The sequence below is a fragment of the Protomyctophum parallelum genome (genome assembly GCF_964188405.1).
Source record: "Protomyctophum parallelum genome assembly, chromosome: 4".
Taxonomy (NCBI): domain Eukaryota; kingdom Metazoa; phylum Chordata; class Actinopteri; order Myctophiformes; family Myctophidae; genus Protomyctophum; species Protomyctophum parallelum.
Window position 1 is genome coordinate 30,025,119 of NC_139700.1, and position 13,831 is coordinate 30,038,949.

Below are 13,831 nucleotides of genomic sequence, written 5' to 3' on the forward strand. Positions count from 1 at the left end.
CAGAATATAGGACTTTATCTCCCCGAAATAGATTGTTGTTTCATGGATATTTTCTGCTCAGTTCTGGGTCACTACAACCTTATACTACCGTATACCGTTTTTTAACACACGGTGCTATTTCCCCTGAAACCTTGAAAAAAAAAACGACAACTTGTGTCTTTCTCTGTGTAGCTCCTGCAGATGTTGAAGGCAATGCAGAGGAAGCCACTGTGGTGAATCTGATTCCCTGGACAGAGTATGAGTTCAGGGTGAGTGCCACCAACACCCTGGGCATAGGGGACCCCAGCAGCCCCTCACCTACAGTCACCACCCTGGACGCAAGTAAGGACATGAACCCACTTGAGGGCTAAATACTAACGCTGGGGTCTTCAATGTTTTGCAGGCCAAGGACCCGTAGCTGAGAGAGAGCGAGAGATGAAGCAGATGTTGCAGATTAATCTTTTTCATAGATTTAATAGGTAGCTTCATAGACTTTGCTTGACAGCACCATCATGTTGGATTTCACGTTAAAGTGTATTTTTCAGACATTTACCACTTAAAGCCTCAACACTTAGTAAATTTGAATTTCACTCTGTAAAAGTAAGCTTTTTTTTAGTCAAAATTCTTGGTAGTTGGTAAGCTGTTGTTTGCTACAGAGTTCATTTTCTTAACCACATTAACCCTGGCATCGCTGTTTTATAAGCGAAAATGTATTTATTCTATAAAAACTATTTGGTTGTGACACTTTAATTCGACCCCTATTTTACTTACACAAACTATTACTGAGGGAATGAGTCAGACACAGTCCCTACGACACAAGCAACGGTGCCAAATGCACCACATGAACCTTGACAAATGAGCACTTTTGGTGAAATTGTACACTTGAAATTCAATTATAAAATGGAAATCACAGGCCTACAGTAACCTCTTCTTAAAACAATAATCCTGGCCAGAGTCGAGACCGAGCAGCTAGAATCTCGGGAGCGAGACCCGAGGTGGTGTGCCTCCCACATGAGCATTAAGGTGTTGCGCTTGGCATGGGCCCCGAGACATTGATATTGTATTTGCGGGGGATAGATGTCTCAGTAGTCTGTGCCAGGGTTCAGGGGCCTGTGTGGGTTGGCGTTGTTTGTATGGACTCTCAACATGTGGGTTGGCGTTTGCTGTCTCGTTGTAGTTCCTGTGGTGGCGCCCTCGGACATCGGCGGGGGTGGAGGCACCAGCAGGGAGCTGACCATCACTTGGACGGTAGGTCTGGGCACTTTCCACTTTCCTTCTGTGTCTGTCTGTCTGTCTCTCTTCTCTTTCTGACTGTGTCTGTCTGTCTCTCTTCTCTTTCTGACTGTGTCTGTCTGTCTCTCTTCTCTTTCTGACTGCGTCGGGAAATGCCACAAACTTAGTTGACCAGACATGGCTCTCCATCTAAAAGCACTGACAAAAAAAAGACAAAGACGATATCCTGCTTTTCAGCTGACATTTGTACTTTTTCCATCAACCAGTGTACTGGTACTTGTGTGTGTACACGTGTGTGTACTTTTTTACTTAAGTAAAAGTGGGGTTATCAAAATTTACTTGAGTAAAAGTACAAAAGCATTGGCATCAAAATGTACCAAAAATACCCAAAGTAAAAGTACTGTACTATGCAGAATGTCCTGTTTCATGTTTTCAAATTAATCCACAAGTAGGACTCATCATCAAAACTCTTTTGAAAATCGCAGATCTACAAACCCGCTTTTAAATCGGCTATTTTTGAAGGGCAGAAGTGGTTAATGTATTTTTTGTAATAATAATCAACATCTACAAAATAACTAGTGGCTGAAGTTTTCAAATAATTGTAGTGGAGTAAAAGTACAATATTTGCCTCTGATATAAACAGGAGTAGAAGTAAAAGTATTGGAAATTGGAAATACTCAAAATTGCAGTGAAGTACAGTATGAATGGGCCTATATTAATCAAAACACAAACAAAGTTGACTTCTTTGATGCCATTGAATTCAATGTCAATTGTACATTTGATTGACATTGTCATTGCTTTTAACTTATGTCGGGAGGTGTATTGCTGTACAACTGAGTCTTTACTGTAAGCTAAGGGGCGCTGTTTCGCCTTTGCACATAAACGAGGAAAATCATTAAAGATTTCGACACAGACTGGATTAAAAGTTAAAACACTTCTTTATTTAAAGCTATGGACTAATACATTAAACTAGAAGTCCTACCACCTCTCTAACTTGTGGGGCACGAGCGTAAGCACCTTATATTTTGCATTTGTACATATGGAGTTGCTAATTCTGAAATGGTGTCTCTCCAGTGTACACAGGGGTGAGAGCACTTAAACTCTCGTAGAGAAAAGTTTAAATCTTAGGCTAATGTCTCACCTAGACACAGGATCTGTCACAAATGTTGACCCTGAGCAAACATGCTGGCTCTATTAAAAAGGTTCGGCACTACAGTGGGTAGAAGAGAGTTACAGTGAAGCTTTAAGTAAAATGATGAAGATCATCTAACACCACAGTGTAGCACAGCAGCAGCTAAAGCTACTGTAGTGGCCAAAAGTTTCCTTCAAATCCATCACACTGCAGAACTGAAAAATAAACACACACACACACACACACACACACACACACACACACACACACACACACACACACACACACACACACACACACACACACACACACACACACACAACACACACACACACACACACACACACACACACACACACACACACACACACACACACACACACACAGCTGTAAAAGCGTTCATGCCTGTGGACAATCCCTCACCCTACAGCCATAACACAGTCAAAACAGTGATCAAACTGGAGCTGTTATCCTCTATTTGCCTGCCTGGATCGCTATAGCTCTCATGGTCAAATAGGCTCTTTCTTTGCTTGGCAGAGGCCCCCGCAGCTCTGTCCTTAGCAGCTGTAAGATGTGGCCATGTCTTATTGTCTTTAGAGGTTGGCAGTGCCTGACGCAGGCACGTCTCGCTGGACATAATGGTGTGACGATGAGCTCACAGTGTAGACGGCACAGGAGGAGATGAGACACGATAAAAGTAGAGGCTGAGACGATGCCAATGTAGCCGGGCAAGTGTCTATAACAGTTTTAAACCACTTAAACCCTACTGTATATACTGTTCTTCCTTGTCAGATAGCAAAAACAAATTCAGCTCTACAAGCTCACAATGCAAGTTTTGAGCTTGCAGATCACAATTCACAACGTATTATGCCCAGAATAGGGTTCATGTGGTTAAATAACGCTCAGCAGTACAGTCATTCTTCAGTGTACTGTATGTAAACGACTGACTGTGGTAATGAGTCCTACTTGTGGATTAATTGGCTAATCGCTTGATGGTTCCCGGTGTTATTAGCCTGTGCAACCACAGTACTACTATGGGAGCGACTTCGGTTACATCCTGGCCTTCAAACCCCATGATGGCTTTGAATGGAGAAAGATTGCGGTGGCTGATCCCCAGGCCAGACGATATGTACACAAGGATCCCTCCATTCCTCCCTCGACAGAGTTCCAGGTCAAAGTGAAGGCTTTCAACAGTAGAGGAGAGGGACCCTACAGTCAACCAGCCCTAATCTACTCTTCACAGGACCGTAAGTATACTGACCGACACGCCATACGATCTCTCTCAATCCGGGACCTTGTGTGCATCACCGTGTCCACAATGGAGACCAATTAGAGCTCATACTTGTTGTAGATACAAACGTATATATGTACTCAAACATACAAAAGGGACCGTTTAGAGCAGGGGTTCCCAAACTGTGGTGCGTGCACCCCTTGTGGTGCGCGAACGTCCTCTAGGGGGTAATGGCGGTTTCATGGTGTTAATTAACACAAACGGTTAAAACAAAAAAAAGCTTTCTTCACAAATGTGTTCATAAAGGTGTCTACATCACATGCATTTGTTCCAACCCAACTCCCTTGGGAAACTTTGTGACAGCTGCTGAAAGTCGGGGTACTGTAAATATGAAATAAATGCTTAAACATGTAGCTAGGTGTAATGTTAGAGACCACAGAAGTGAACCTTTCAAGCCTGTTTTCTCAACTCGCTGTTTTCTGCAAGACATTACTCTATAAGCCATATCTCCAAAACTGGTGGGTCAAACTGAACAACCAATATGTCAATTTGAAGCTATGATTCTCTGCTTTCATATGACATAAAAAACCGAAAAAACGAAGGCGGGGTTGGCAAAAGGGCCTTTCTGTGTGGAGTTTGCATGTTCTCCCCGTGTCCCCTAGGGTAGGTACCCTCACAAAAAACATGCAGTAATCCTGGTCACTAAACTGCCTCCCCCTGGCCAGCCGGGGCGCCTGATGGAGGGGAAAGGAACTGGTTGGAATAATGTGTTCCTTCCACGCGCTACGTCCAACCAGGGAAACTCCCCCCTGTCAGGTGTAAAGGAGCAACTTGGACACTCAGGCATGAAGGAAGCATGAGTTCAAGTCCGTTGCTCTCCCCTTGTCCCCCATATATGGGGACTAGGTTGGTGGAGGGTGTGTAGAGCCCAGGATCACATTAGATGATTGACACAGGGGTGAAAAATGGGTTACAAAATTGTGGGATAAAAAATAAAACTAAAGTAAAACAGGGAAGAGCGCCGAACTGATCTTGTATTGGCATTTCAGGTCGCCGTAGTCTTAAGAGAGACACTGAGGGATTCTTCAACATGCCAACACTCTGCTATTCCATCTGTCAGTGTCAGGTCACTGGTGCGCGTGTGCTGCAGTAGAGTAGCATCCACTAGCAATTCTCCTGTATAAATGTGAGGAATTTTAATACCTGCTTGAATGCAAACCCATCTTCCCCTCCATACGTCCCTCCCTCCCTCGTTCCCCGGCCTTCAGCTGGAAGGGGATTATCATGATCTGTGTAGCATGAACCAGAAAGCTGATAATTTGCCCAAGGATGCAGAGCATTTAGCCCACTTATTAACTTCCACTGACAGACGGCGGAGATAACCACGGGGCAAAAACCCAGCTAGCTGTCTAGCATGGCTGTCATGAGCATGTACATAATATTCACTTTGTGTGCGTGCATGTCTCAGTACATGTGTGTCTGTGTATTGCTTGTGGTTGCGTGTGCAACCATGTGACACTGTAGGTAATGGTTGTGTTGGGGCTGTGCCCAGTGTGGAGGTTAAACATTTGAGGACAGGTTCTTGGGACGGAATAGTGCTGATTTTGACAGCAAATTTCTGATTTAGTTTTGACTTTAAGTCATAGTCTTTTGAATGAAATTCCTTTTAGTTTTAGTCTTAATGTAGTCATCTGAAAGGTTTTAGTTTTAGTTGACTAAATCTACAGTTGATTCTGACGACAAAAATGTATTTTGGCAGGCCTTGATTGATCAAGGCCTGCCACAAGACATTTTTGTCATATGTCATATTTTGACATATTTTGCTGAAAATAGCCGTTCTTTCTACTATTTTCAGAGAACACAGGAGCGCTACCAAACTCCCTAACATTTTATTCTAGTTTTTATTTGTTGACGAAATTGTCCATATATTGAGTCATAGTTTTAGTCATCATAGCTTTTTTTTCCGTCATAGTCTTAGTCAACAAAATCAATACTGGGATTCTGGGAAGTTCCCAGTATTGATTTTGTCCCAGTGGGAACGGATGCTCTACACCTGAAGTGTCCCTGCCACAGCAATAGAGTGGTCATGGACAGGAGGGGTTTCTGTCACTGCACTTGTTTTTTAAGATTTGTTTTTGGCTTTTCTGCCTTTCAAGGTTAAAGATAGACAGGAAAGAGGGAGAGACACAGAGCAACGGTCTTCATGAACGGGACTCAAACACGTGGTGCGCTGTCAGGCCAGAGCCTATGTGTGGCATGCGCCTGGACCGCCAGGCCAGCTGATGCCCCACGCGGCAATTGTTCCACACTGTGATGGAAGTACATTCATGCTAGGGAACTTGTGAGCAGCTGAGTGCATTTAGCAGCATCTATAAACATTTAGGCATAAACCAAGAACAAGCACCGGATGGTTTATACGTTACAGTCAGACTAATGGATCCATTAGAGAGTATGCTGTACATCCTGGTGCCATTATGTATTCACACGTTTACTGTAATTGTAAGACTGTGTTGATGCTGTACATCATGACAATACCCTCTGAGGGGCATATCTTCACTAACGGTTGTCTCAGTCTGACTCCTATGGTAAATATACAGTACTTAGTTTATATATGCACCGTTATTCTGTATTTTCAGCACTTTGAGCTGCTGTATTCTTATTTCTTCCATGTGTGTCCTGTCTCCAGTTCCCATGGAAGGCCCTGCCATCGTAGAAGGCAAAGCTCTCTCTGCCACTGAGGCCATCGTCTGGTGGCAGCCCGTCCCTCAGAACAACATAGATGGATACCAGGTCAGTCCACGGTCAATCTGTTGATCAGTGTTGATTTTGGTTTCAGTCATATGCGTTTGAATACAATTTCATTTAGTTTAATTATATTTTAGTCAGCTGAAAAGTTTTAGTTTTAGTAAATGTTTAGTCAACATTTTAGTTGATTTTGTCGAGTAAAATTTATGTTGCCTTGATGGCGTCGTAATGGCTGATTTTACACTTGGTTGCATGCTGAAAATAGTCGATCTACAAGCTCACAACGTGTCGCAGTATGACATGTTGTGTGCTTGTAGAATTGCTATATTTTCAGAGCGCAACACCAAAGCGCAACTAAACATAAAATTACTTGTCTTTTAGTTCACTGGATGCCTCCTCCATTAGTCCCTCCCTAACATTGTTGTCTATTTTTGATTTGTTAATGACATCCATTCACTTTGTTTGGGCACTGCTTTCAATGTTGAAACAGAATTGTCAGACTTTGTCACATAAGTGGTAATTTTTCTGTCTGCCAGGACAATACAGGAGGATTGAGTGTCTGGTTAAGGGGATTGTGTGGCTGACTAGTAAACATTTAAAGGCAGTTATGAGCTCTGACACTATGTAATGTATTACCCTTGTAAGCTTTGGGGAAACAAATGTAATTGGTGTGCTGACTTGTTTAGTGAAATGGACTGTGACGTGACTATAGCTTGTCTTAAACATGATTAAAGCTTGTCTGCACTGTGAGCTTGTTTAGTCTGTTGTTTAAAATGAGACCAAGTCTCTTGGCAACAGACCAACAGCACTTGGTCATAATACTAACCAGTAATATTTCGCAACCTTTTATTCTCTTGAGGTGTGCAACGGTCCGAGAAGGTCTTCTGAGTGTGTGTGTGTGTGTGTGTGTGTGTGTGTGTGTGTGTGTGTGTGTGTGTGTGTGTGTGTGTGTGTGTGTGTGTGTGTGTGTGTGTGTGTGTGTGTGTGTGTGTGTGTGTGTGTTGTTTGTGTTTGTGTGTGTGTGTGTGTGTGTGTAAGTGTACTGTACAGTATTTGTGCGCCTGGGCATGTGTGTGTATGTGTGTGTGCCCCTGTGCGTGCGTGCGTGTGTGCGTGTAAATATATTTAGTACCTTTAAATACAGTATGTCTCAGTCAAATCATATTTTGAAACATTTTTAAATGTTCCCATGGTACGACTTGCATTTGCACAAGGAAAGGTTTGTTTGATTCAGGTTGAAGGTTATTCATGGTGACTCACTATCTACTGTACCTGTACTGTACCTGTACTGTATCTACTGTACCTGTACTGGATCTACTGTACCTGTGTGCATCCAGGTGAAGTGCTGGAAAGAAGGAGAGGACAGCGAGGGCGGAGCTCAGAGGACGGTGGTCTCGGGAAAGGACAACCACACCAGACTGGAGGGCCTGAAGGCCGACTCCCTCTACCTCATTGAGGTCCGGGCCTACAACGCAGCCGGCTATGGGCCGGCCAGCCAGCACGTCCTCCAGATATACACCAAGAAAGCCCGTGCGTCACCTTGTGTGTGTGTGTGTGTGTGTGTGTGTACGTGTGTGTGTGTGTGTGTGTGTGTGTGTGTGTGTGTGTGTGTGTGTGTGTGTGTGTGTGTGTGTGTGCGTGTGCGTGTGCGCGTGCGTGTGCGCGTGTGGTCGAAAGGGCCTTTCTGTGTGGAGTTTGCATGTTCTCCCCGTGTCCCCTAGGGTAGTTACCCTCACAAAAAACATGCAGTAATCCTGATCACTAAACTGCCTCCCCCTGGCAAGCCAGGGCGCCTGATGGAGGGGAAAGGAACTGGATGGAATAACGTTTTCCTTCCACACGCTACTGTCAGATACGCTACTGTCAGAATAACGTGTTCCTTCCACACGCTACTGTCAGATACGCTACTGTCAGAATAACGTGTTCCTTCCACACGCTACTGTCAGATACGCTACTGTCAGAATAACGTGTTCCTTCCACACGCTACTGTCAGATACGCTACAGTCAGAATAACGTGTTCCTTCCACACGCTACTGTCAGATGAAAAGAAGCAGCTTGGACTCCTCATGCATACAGTAGAAGGAAGCATAAGGTCAGTCCGCTGCCCCCCCAGGTTGGCAGAGGAAGTGTAGCGCCCAGGATGACATTAGATAATTGACAATGGGTGAAAAAATGGGTTGCAAAATCGTGGGATAAAGATTTATAAATATAAATCAGGATAAATGTATAGAAGCATACCGGTGCGCTAGGCAGTTACATATGGAAGATTGAATCAAATGTGCTTTCTTTCTCCTCTCCAACAGCTCCAAGTCGGCCCCCCAAAATAATTGGCAAAAAGTTAAAGGGTCAGTCTGTAAATATCGTCTGGGAACATGTGGAATCCATGGCTAACGAGTCATCGATAGATGGTTACAAGGTGGGTATTAGTTCATAGCATTTACCCTGAGTGTGTGTGTGTGTGTGTGTGTGTGTGTGTGTGTGTGTGCGTGCGTGCGTGCGTGCATGCGTGCACAAAAGTGAGATATTATGACAAACACGTTTTGGATACAGGTTTTGGGCCGGCGGTGGCTCAGGGGTAGAGTGGCCGGATGGTAACCGCAAGGTTGCCAGTTCGATCCCGGGCTCCCCCAGAGTTGGTGTCGATTTGTCCTTGAGCAAGACTCTGAACCCTTAATTGCGCCTGATGTGTTGGTTGGTGCCTTGCATGGTTTCCGCTGCCGTATGAATAAATAAAGCGCCTTGGATAAAGGCGCTATATAAATGCATAATTTACCATTTATATTGCATGGTTGCACACAGAGGCTAGATGACATAGTGTGGTTTTCATGTCATGGTCTCCTATCATGCCGCGTTTCGAGCTTGCAGATATGTTACTTTTGATGCTTTTGTGTGACACTGTAGTGTGTTAAATTAAAATTAAATATGGAGATAAGAGGTTTACCGTCTGTCAAACCGATGCTTGTCAGACAGTTTTCCTGGTCCAAGAGATATAAGGTTAAATAACAGATTTTTTAAAATGATTGTGTGTGCGTGTGTGTGTGTGTGTGTGTGCATGCGTGCGTGCGTGCGTAGGTCCTCTACAGGGAGAAGGGGAAGAGCACAGGAATGCTGTACACAACCAGCAGGAGGTCCATTGACCTGCCCATGCCCACAGACGGAAACTATGTGGTGGAGATTCGGGCACACAGTGAGGGAGGCGACGGAGCAGTGGCACAAATCCACATCACAGGTCAAATATTATGCGTTATTGTCACTTATATCTATGGAAGCAACCTGCACTGGGAACATTTTTCATTTTAACCTGAGGCCGATTCAAAAAAATTCTTCTAAATCGTAACAGTTTTCTGAAAAACGCATGTTGCTATATCAGTGTAACCTGATGAAGATCCACAGGATCGAAACGTTGTCAGACAAATAAAGAAGTATTTTTTATACCATGTATGCTGTGTGCCTGTGAGGGCTCCATCCATCTTATAACTGAAGTCTCTTTAGCCCAGCACCCACCTGTCGATGTGCGTATTCTACGTCCTCGCTATATCAGTGGTGCCCCAAACATTATGTATTTGGCCCCCATCTAAAATAATATTTTGTTCCGGGGACCACCAGAAGCAAAGATTTGAGTTAAAAAGATTCTCTTCAAAAATAAAATATATAAACTTAAGGCATTTTGTAGAATCGGCTTCAGGTCAGTTTTATCCAGTTAATCCCTATTTACCTTAGTTGACCAGGGTACCCCATGGCTCTTCTACTTTTTCCCCTCAACACCAAATCTCTTTGCTGAAAATACCTGCTCTATAGTATTGACACATTGTGTGCTTGTAGATCTGCTATTTTAGCTGAAAGTTCACCACAGAGTAGGGATGATAGATTTCATGCAGTTAATCAAACTCCGATCTCTTATTTGTTAATAATTAAATGAAGAATCTGGCAATAGTATGAGATACGTTTTTCAATGTAACTCAACTTGGTTCAAGAATTTTTACTACAGTAGCAATATAATAAGCCTCATTGCTCCACTTGGTCAATAGTAAATTGGAGATTATTCTATTGTGTTCAGTGTTGTTTTACTACTATACTTTAAAAATATCATACTACTATATTGAGACCAGTAAGAGTGAGTGAGGTGTAAATTAGTGACTGAGAACTGGTCACAATCCTAAAGCTGATATGACATTCTGTCATTCTCTGGAGGGGATTATACAAGGTTTACAGATGACGATGGGAGTCATTTGTCTCTGTCAGGGGGTTCTCATGGGCCAGAGCAGAGCTGTCACTTTATGTTTCATAGTTTAGATTGGAGAGCTACGAGGGGAGGGGGGGGGGGGGGGTTCTAGTCCATGACTAAGACCTAGTGATGGCCCACTGGCTTTATCCCTTTACTGGCCAGTGGGCCGACTGGCGGTCTCACTGGCTAGAAAGTGGTCTTAAGCCTCTGTAATTGATCTTGATGAGTTTGGGAACCCCCCCCCCCCCCCCCCTGAGGTATCCTTATCCTTATCCCTTATCGTTTGGGCCAGACCCACCTGACAGCTTGATTTTTGCAGGGCCGGGAATTTAAGCCGCTGGGGGGTTTCGAGTGCCGTGGCATTGACAGATGGAGGGCCGTTTTAAGGTGTTCTCCACACAGATGCGGTATAATATCATTGCACCTCACACCCACATATGGGCTTCATGTTTGATGGATTGCAGTGGTCCAAGTCAAAAGATCTTATATTTTTACTAGTTTAATATCACTGTGCGCATCCCAGCGTTCCTATTCTGGGCATGTTACGATAGGCTAACCACACACATAAGCATCAAAATGTGTTGCTTCGCGCCACGTTTCAAGCTTGTAGATCTGCTGCTTTTGCTATTTTTGAATTTGATTCCTAAAAGGTTATGTTTTGGACACATTCCACCTGACAGAGACCATATGCATGTCGCTTTAGCCCAATACAAAAGAATGAAGCAATTCTCGACTGAAGAAAGGTTTCCAATTTACCTTTTTAAGATGTAGGCCTTTACATACTGGGTGGATTCAAGCCAGTTATACAGGTAACTTTAAGTTACTACCTTATACTTAATTTAGCTTCTCAATAACAGAGGGAAGCCATGCTATTTGTTCTTCATGGATGCGGAGTATAACAGTGTTTGTGTGTTCTGTGTCTCTGACCAGGTGATGGCATCATGACCGTGGCGTCACACAGCCTGCTGTGTGTGTTCCTGGTGGCTGTCTTCTGCCTGGACCTCTGAATGTAGCGCCATCTGTCTCGGGAGACACTGGAAGGTTGACGCCTTTGAGGACTCGCACTCTTTACACAATCTGTCGTTGGTCCCGCCACCCTGCAACCGGAAAAACGCCGTGTTCCAAACCAACCCCCATGCCGTGGAATATGTATGGTGGGGGAACAGTCAAAGAACAAAAAAAAAGAAATTGGAAAACGGACAAAGATATCCCTTATTTAAATATCTACAAAAACATCTCTCGGAGGAGTGATGGAGGAGTTCTGTCAACTTGTTCGATATGCCTTATGTAAACGTTTACTCTTATCTTTCACAACATCTTGTTCTTAAAAATGGACAACAGAGTGTGAGTGTGTGTACTACGGTGCACACTGTGGCCCGGTCTGCTGGTCAGGGTTTCTTATGTGAAGAAGCAAACCTCTCCTGTAGATGCAGACGTGTTGCGAAGTGTCGGTTTCATTTGATGATGTTTTGGATAATCTATCTTTAAAATACATTGCATTCCATAGTATAAGCTAAACAGATGTATAGTTGTGAAGGATAAGTGTATATGAGTTTATTACATTTTTACGTGTTTGTCTTTATTTAGTATTTCAGTGGCTTTTTATTCCTTTGTTTTCGCTCTCAAAATGAAGCACACTCCGTTTTAGAGATACAGTCAAAGCAAACCTCTGCAGACACTCAGTTTTATTAGTGAGCATTGTAGACAAAAGAGTAATGTACTGTATGTCATGCTAATATAATATAATATGCAATAATTTATATGGTTTTGCTATCTAATATACTATTGTCATTTTAACTTCTTTAGTAAGAGATAGATTTTACATGCAGACAAAGCTTATTTCCAAATCATAACATGCGCTTGATTGACAGAATACAACTATAAGTGTGTGCATGCAAACCTTGTGATCTGGAATTATAATTTCAAATGGTTCCGTGGACAAAAGTGGAAAGAAAAAAAACTAAGGCGGAAGGGTGAGATCATTTTCCGGCACCCACATCCACATTTGTAAGGTTGAATGTATGGCAAACTGAAAAACAGGAAATGAGCTCGCGAGTATACCCAACATATAGTTTTGAACGCAGAACATAAATACAGCAAATGGTGTGACTGGCTATTTGCATTGCTTGCCACGTGTTGGTTACATTTCTAGAGTTGTGCAGATGCTGATCATGATTACAACCTCAGCGTTTGTTCCAGTGTTGTGTTAATCATGGTCATAATATTTGCCTCGGAGAACGGGAAAATATTCTGTGCTAGAGTTTTACTTCAATTTTAAATATAATTTTTGTCTTGACTGTATCAATTAGGTAGTCTGGCAAGGCCATAGACTCATAGCGTGGATTCACTGATACTCAGTGAATCCACATTATCTAGTCTGGCCTCACCAGGCTATCAATTAGGGCCTCAGTTGTACCATCTGGTGCTTTGTAAAGAATGTCGGCATTTCCTTCTTTTTTTTTAAATCTTCTATCTTCTACAGTAAAGTGTCTCTAATAACAGTTCAGTGAACGGTAGCGATGCTCATAACACACCGTAACTATGTGCAGTGTCTGTGTGCATCGATGGCTACGTAATGTTTTCTATTAACACAACCTGCCTAGCTCCTATAACATGAATATACAATGTATTGTGTTTTCATAAACTGGTATACAGTATGTGCAAAACGGGAGATAGATGAAGCAAAGCCATCCGTGTAAACTTTAAGAACCCATCCAAAGCTCATACTGTTATTCCAATTTTGTTTATTTTTTTGTCTTTTTATTAACACGAGAGTTTCATGTGATCAGATATATAAAACCATTATCAATTGATGTTGTTTTTGTTTGTGTTTATTCATATATTTGTATGTCATGATGACCCACAGTTTTAGAGGTTTATCACCCGCACCCCCCCCTCCCCCCTTCCCGAAGTGGAACAAAACAATGCTGCGTTTTGGATTGCTCTGAATATAGATTTCATATTTTGTGCAACTGATGCTAGCCATGCTTCTACATTGTGATTATATCAAACATCCACCACAAAGTGCTTTCCCAGTTTCCCATCATGCGACAAATCATCGGAAATGTTGCCAAAAGCATGAATGCCTTGAACTTCGATCATTTGGAGGAAGTTGATGGCACTACGTTACATTCTAACATGCATGACATTGGAAACAGAAAATGGTTCTGTAAACGCTCCATATTTTGCAATCGACTCATACCAGCCTCTCAGCTTCCTTTTGAACTATACATTACATTCCTGAGTGACATCCCTTTATGGCAGATACTGAGACAATGTTAGATTA

At 42.9% G+C, this 13,831-nt stretch overlaps 1 protein-coding gene across 2 annotated transcripts in view; it reads left to right on the forward strand.

Annotated features, from left to right (window-relative positions):
• cntn1a (contactin 1a) overlaps positions 1-13,358 on the forward strand; it is a 129,036-nt gene extending 115,678 nt beyond the window's left edge. For both annotated transcript variants that reach the window (XM_083763727.1, XM_083763728.1), the window contains exons 17-24: positions 172-321; positions 1,157-1,227; positions 3,357-3,591; positions 6,262-6,365; positions 7,658-7,850; positions 8,624-8,736; positions 9,393-9,549; positions 11,476-13,358. In XM_083763727.1, the coding sequence (XP_083619853.1) occupies positions 172-321; positions 1,157-1,227; positions 3,357-3,591; positions 6,262-6,365; positions 7,658-7,850; positions 8,624-8,736; positions 9,393-9,549; positions 11,476-11,552 (1,100 nt within the window). In that variant the 3' untranslated portion in view covers positions 11,553-13,358. The remainder of the gene's footprint in view (positions 1-171; positions 322-1,156; positions 1,228-3,356; positions 3,592-6,261; positions 6,366-7,657; positions 7,851-8,623; positions 8,737-9,392; positions 9,550-11,475) is intronic.
• Positions 13,359-13,831: the final 473 nt, after the last annotated feature.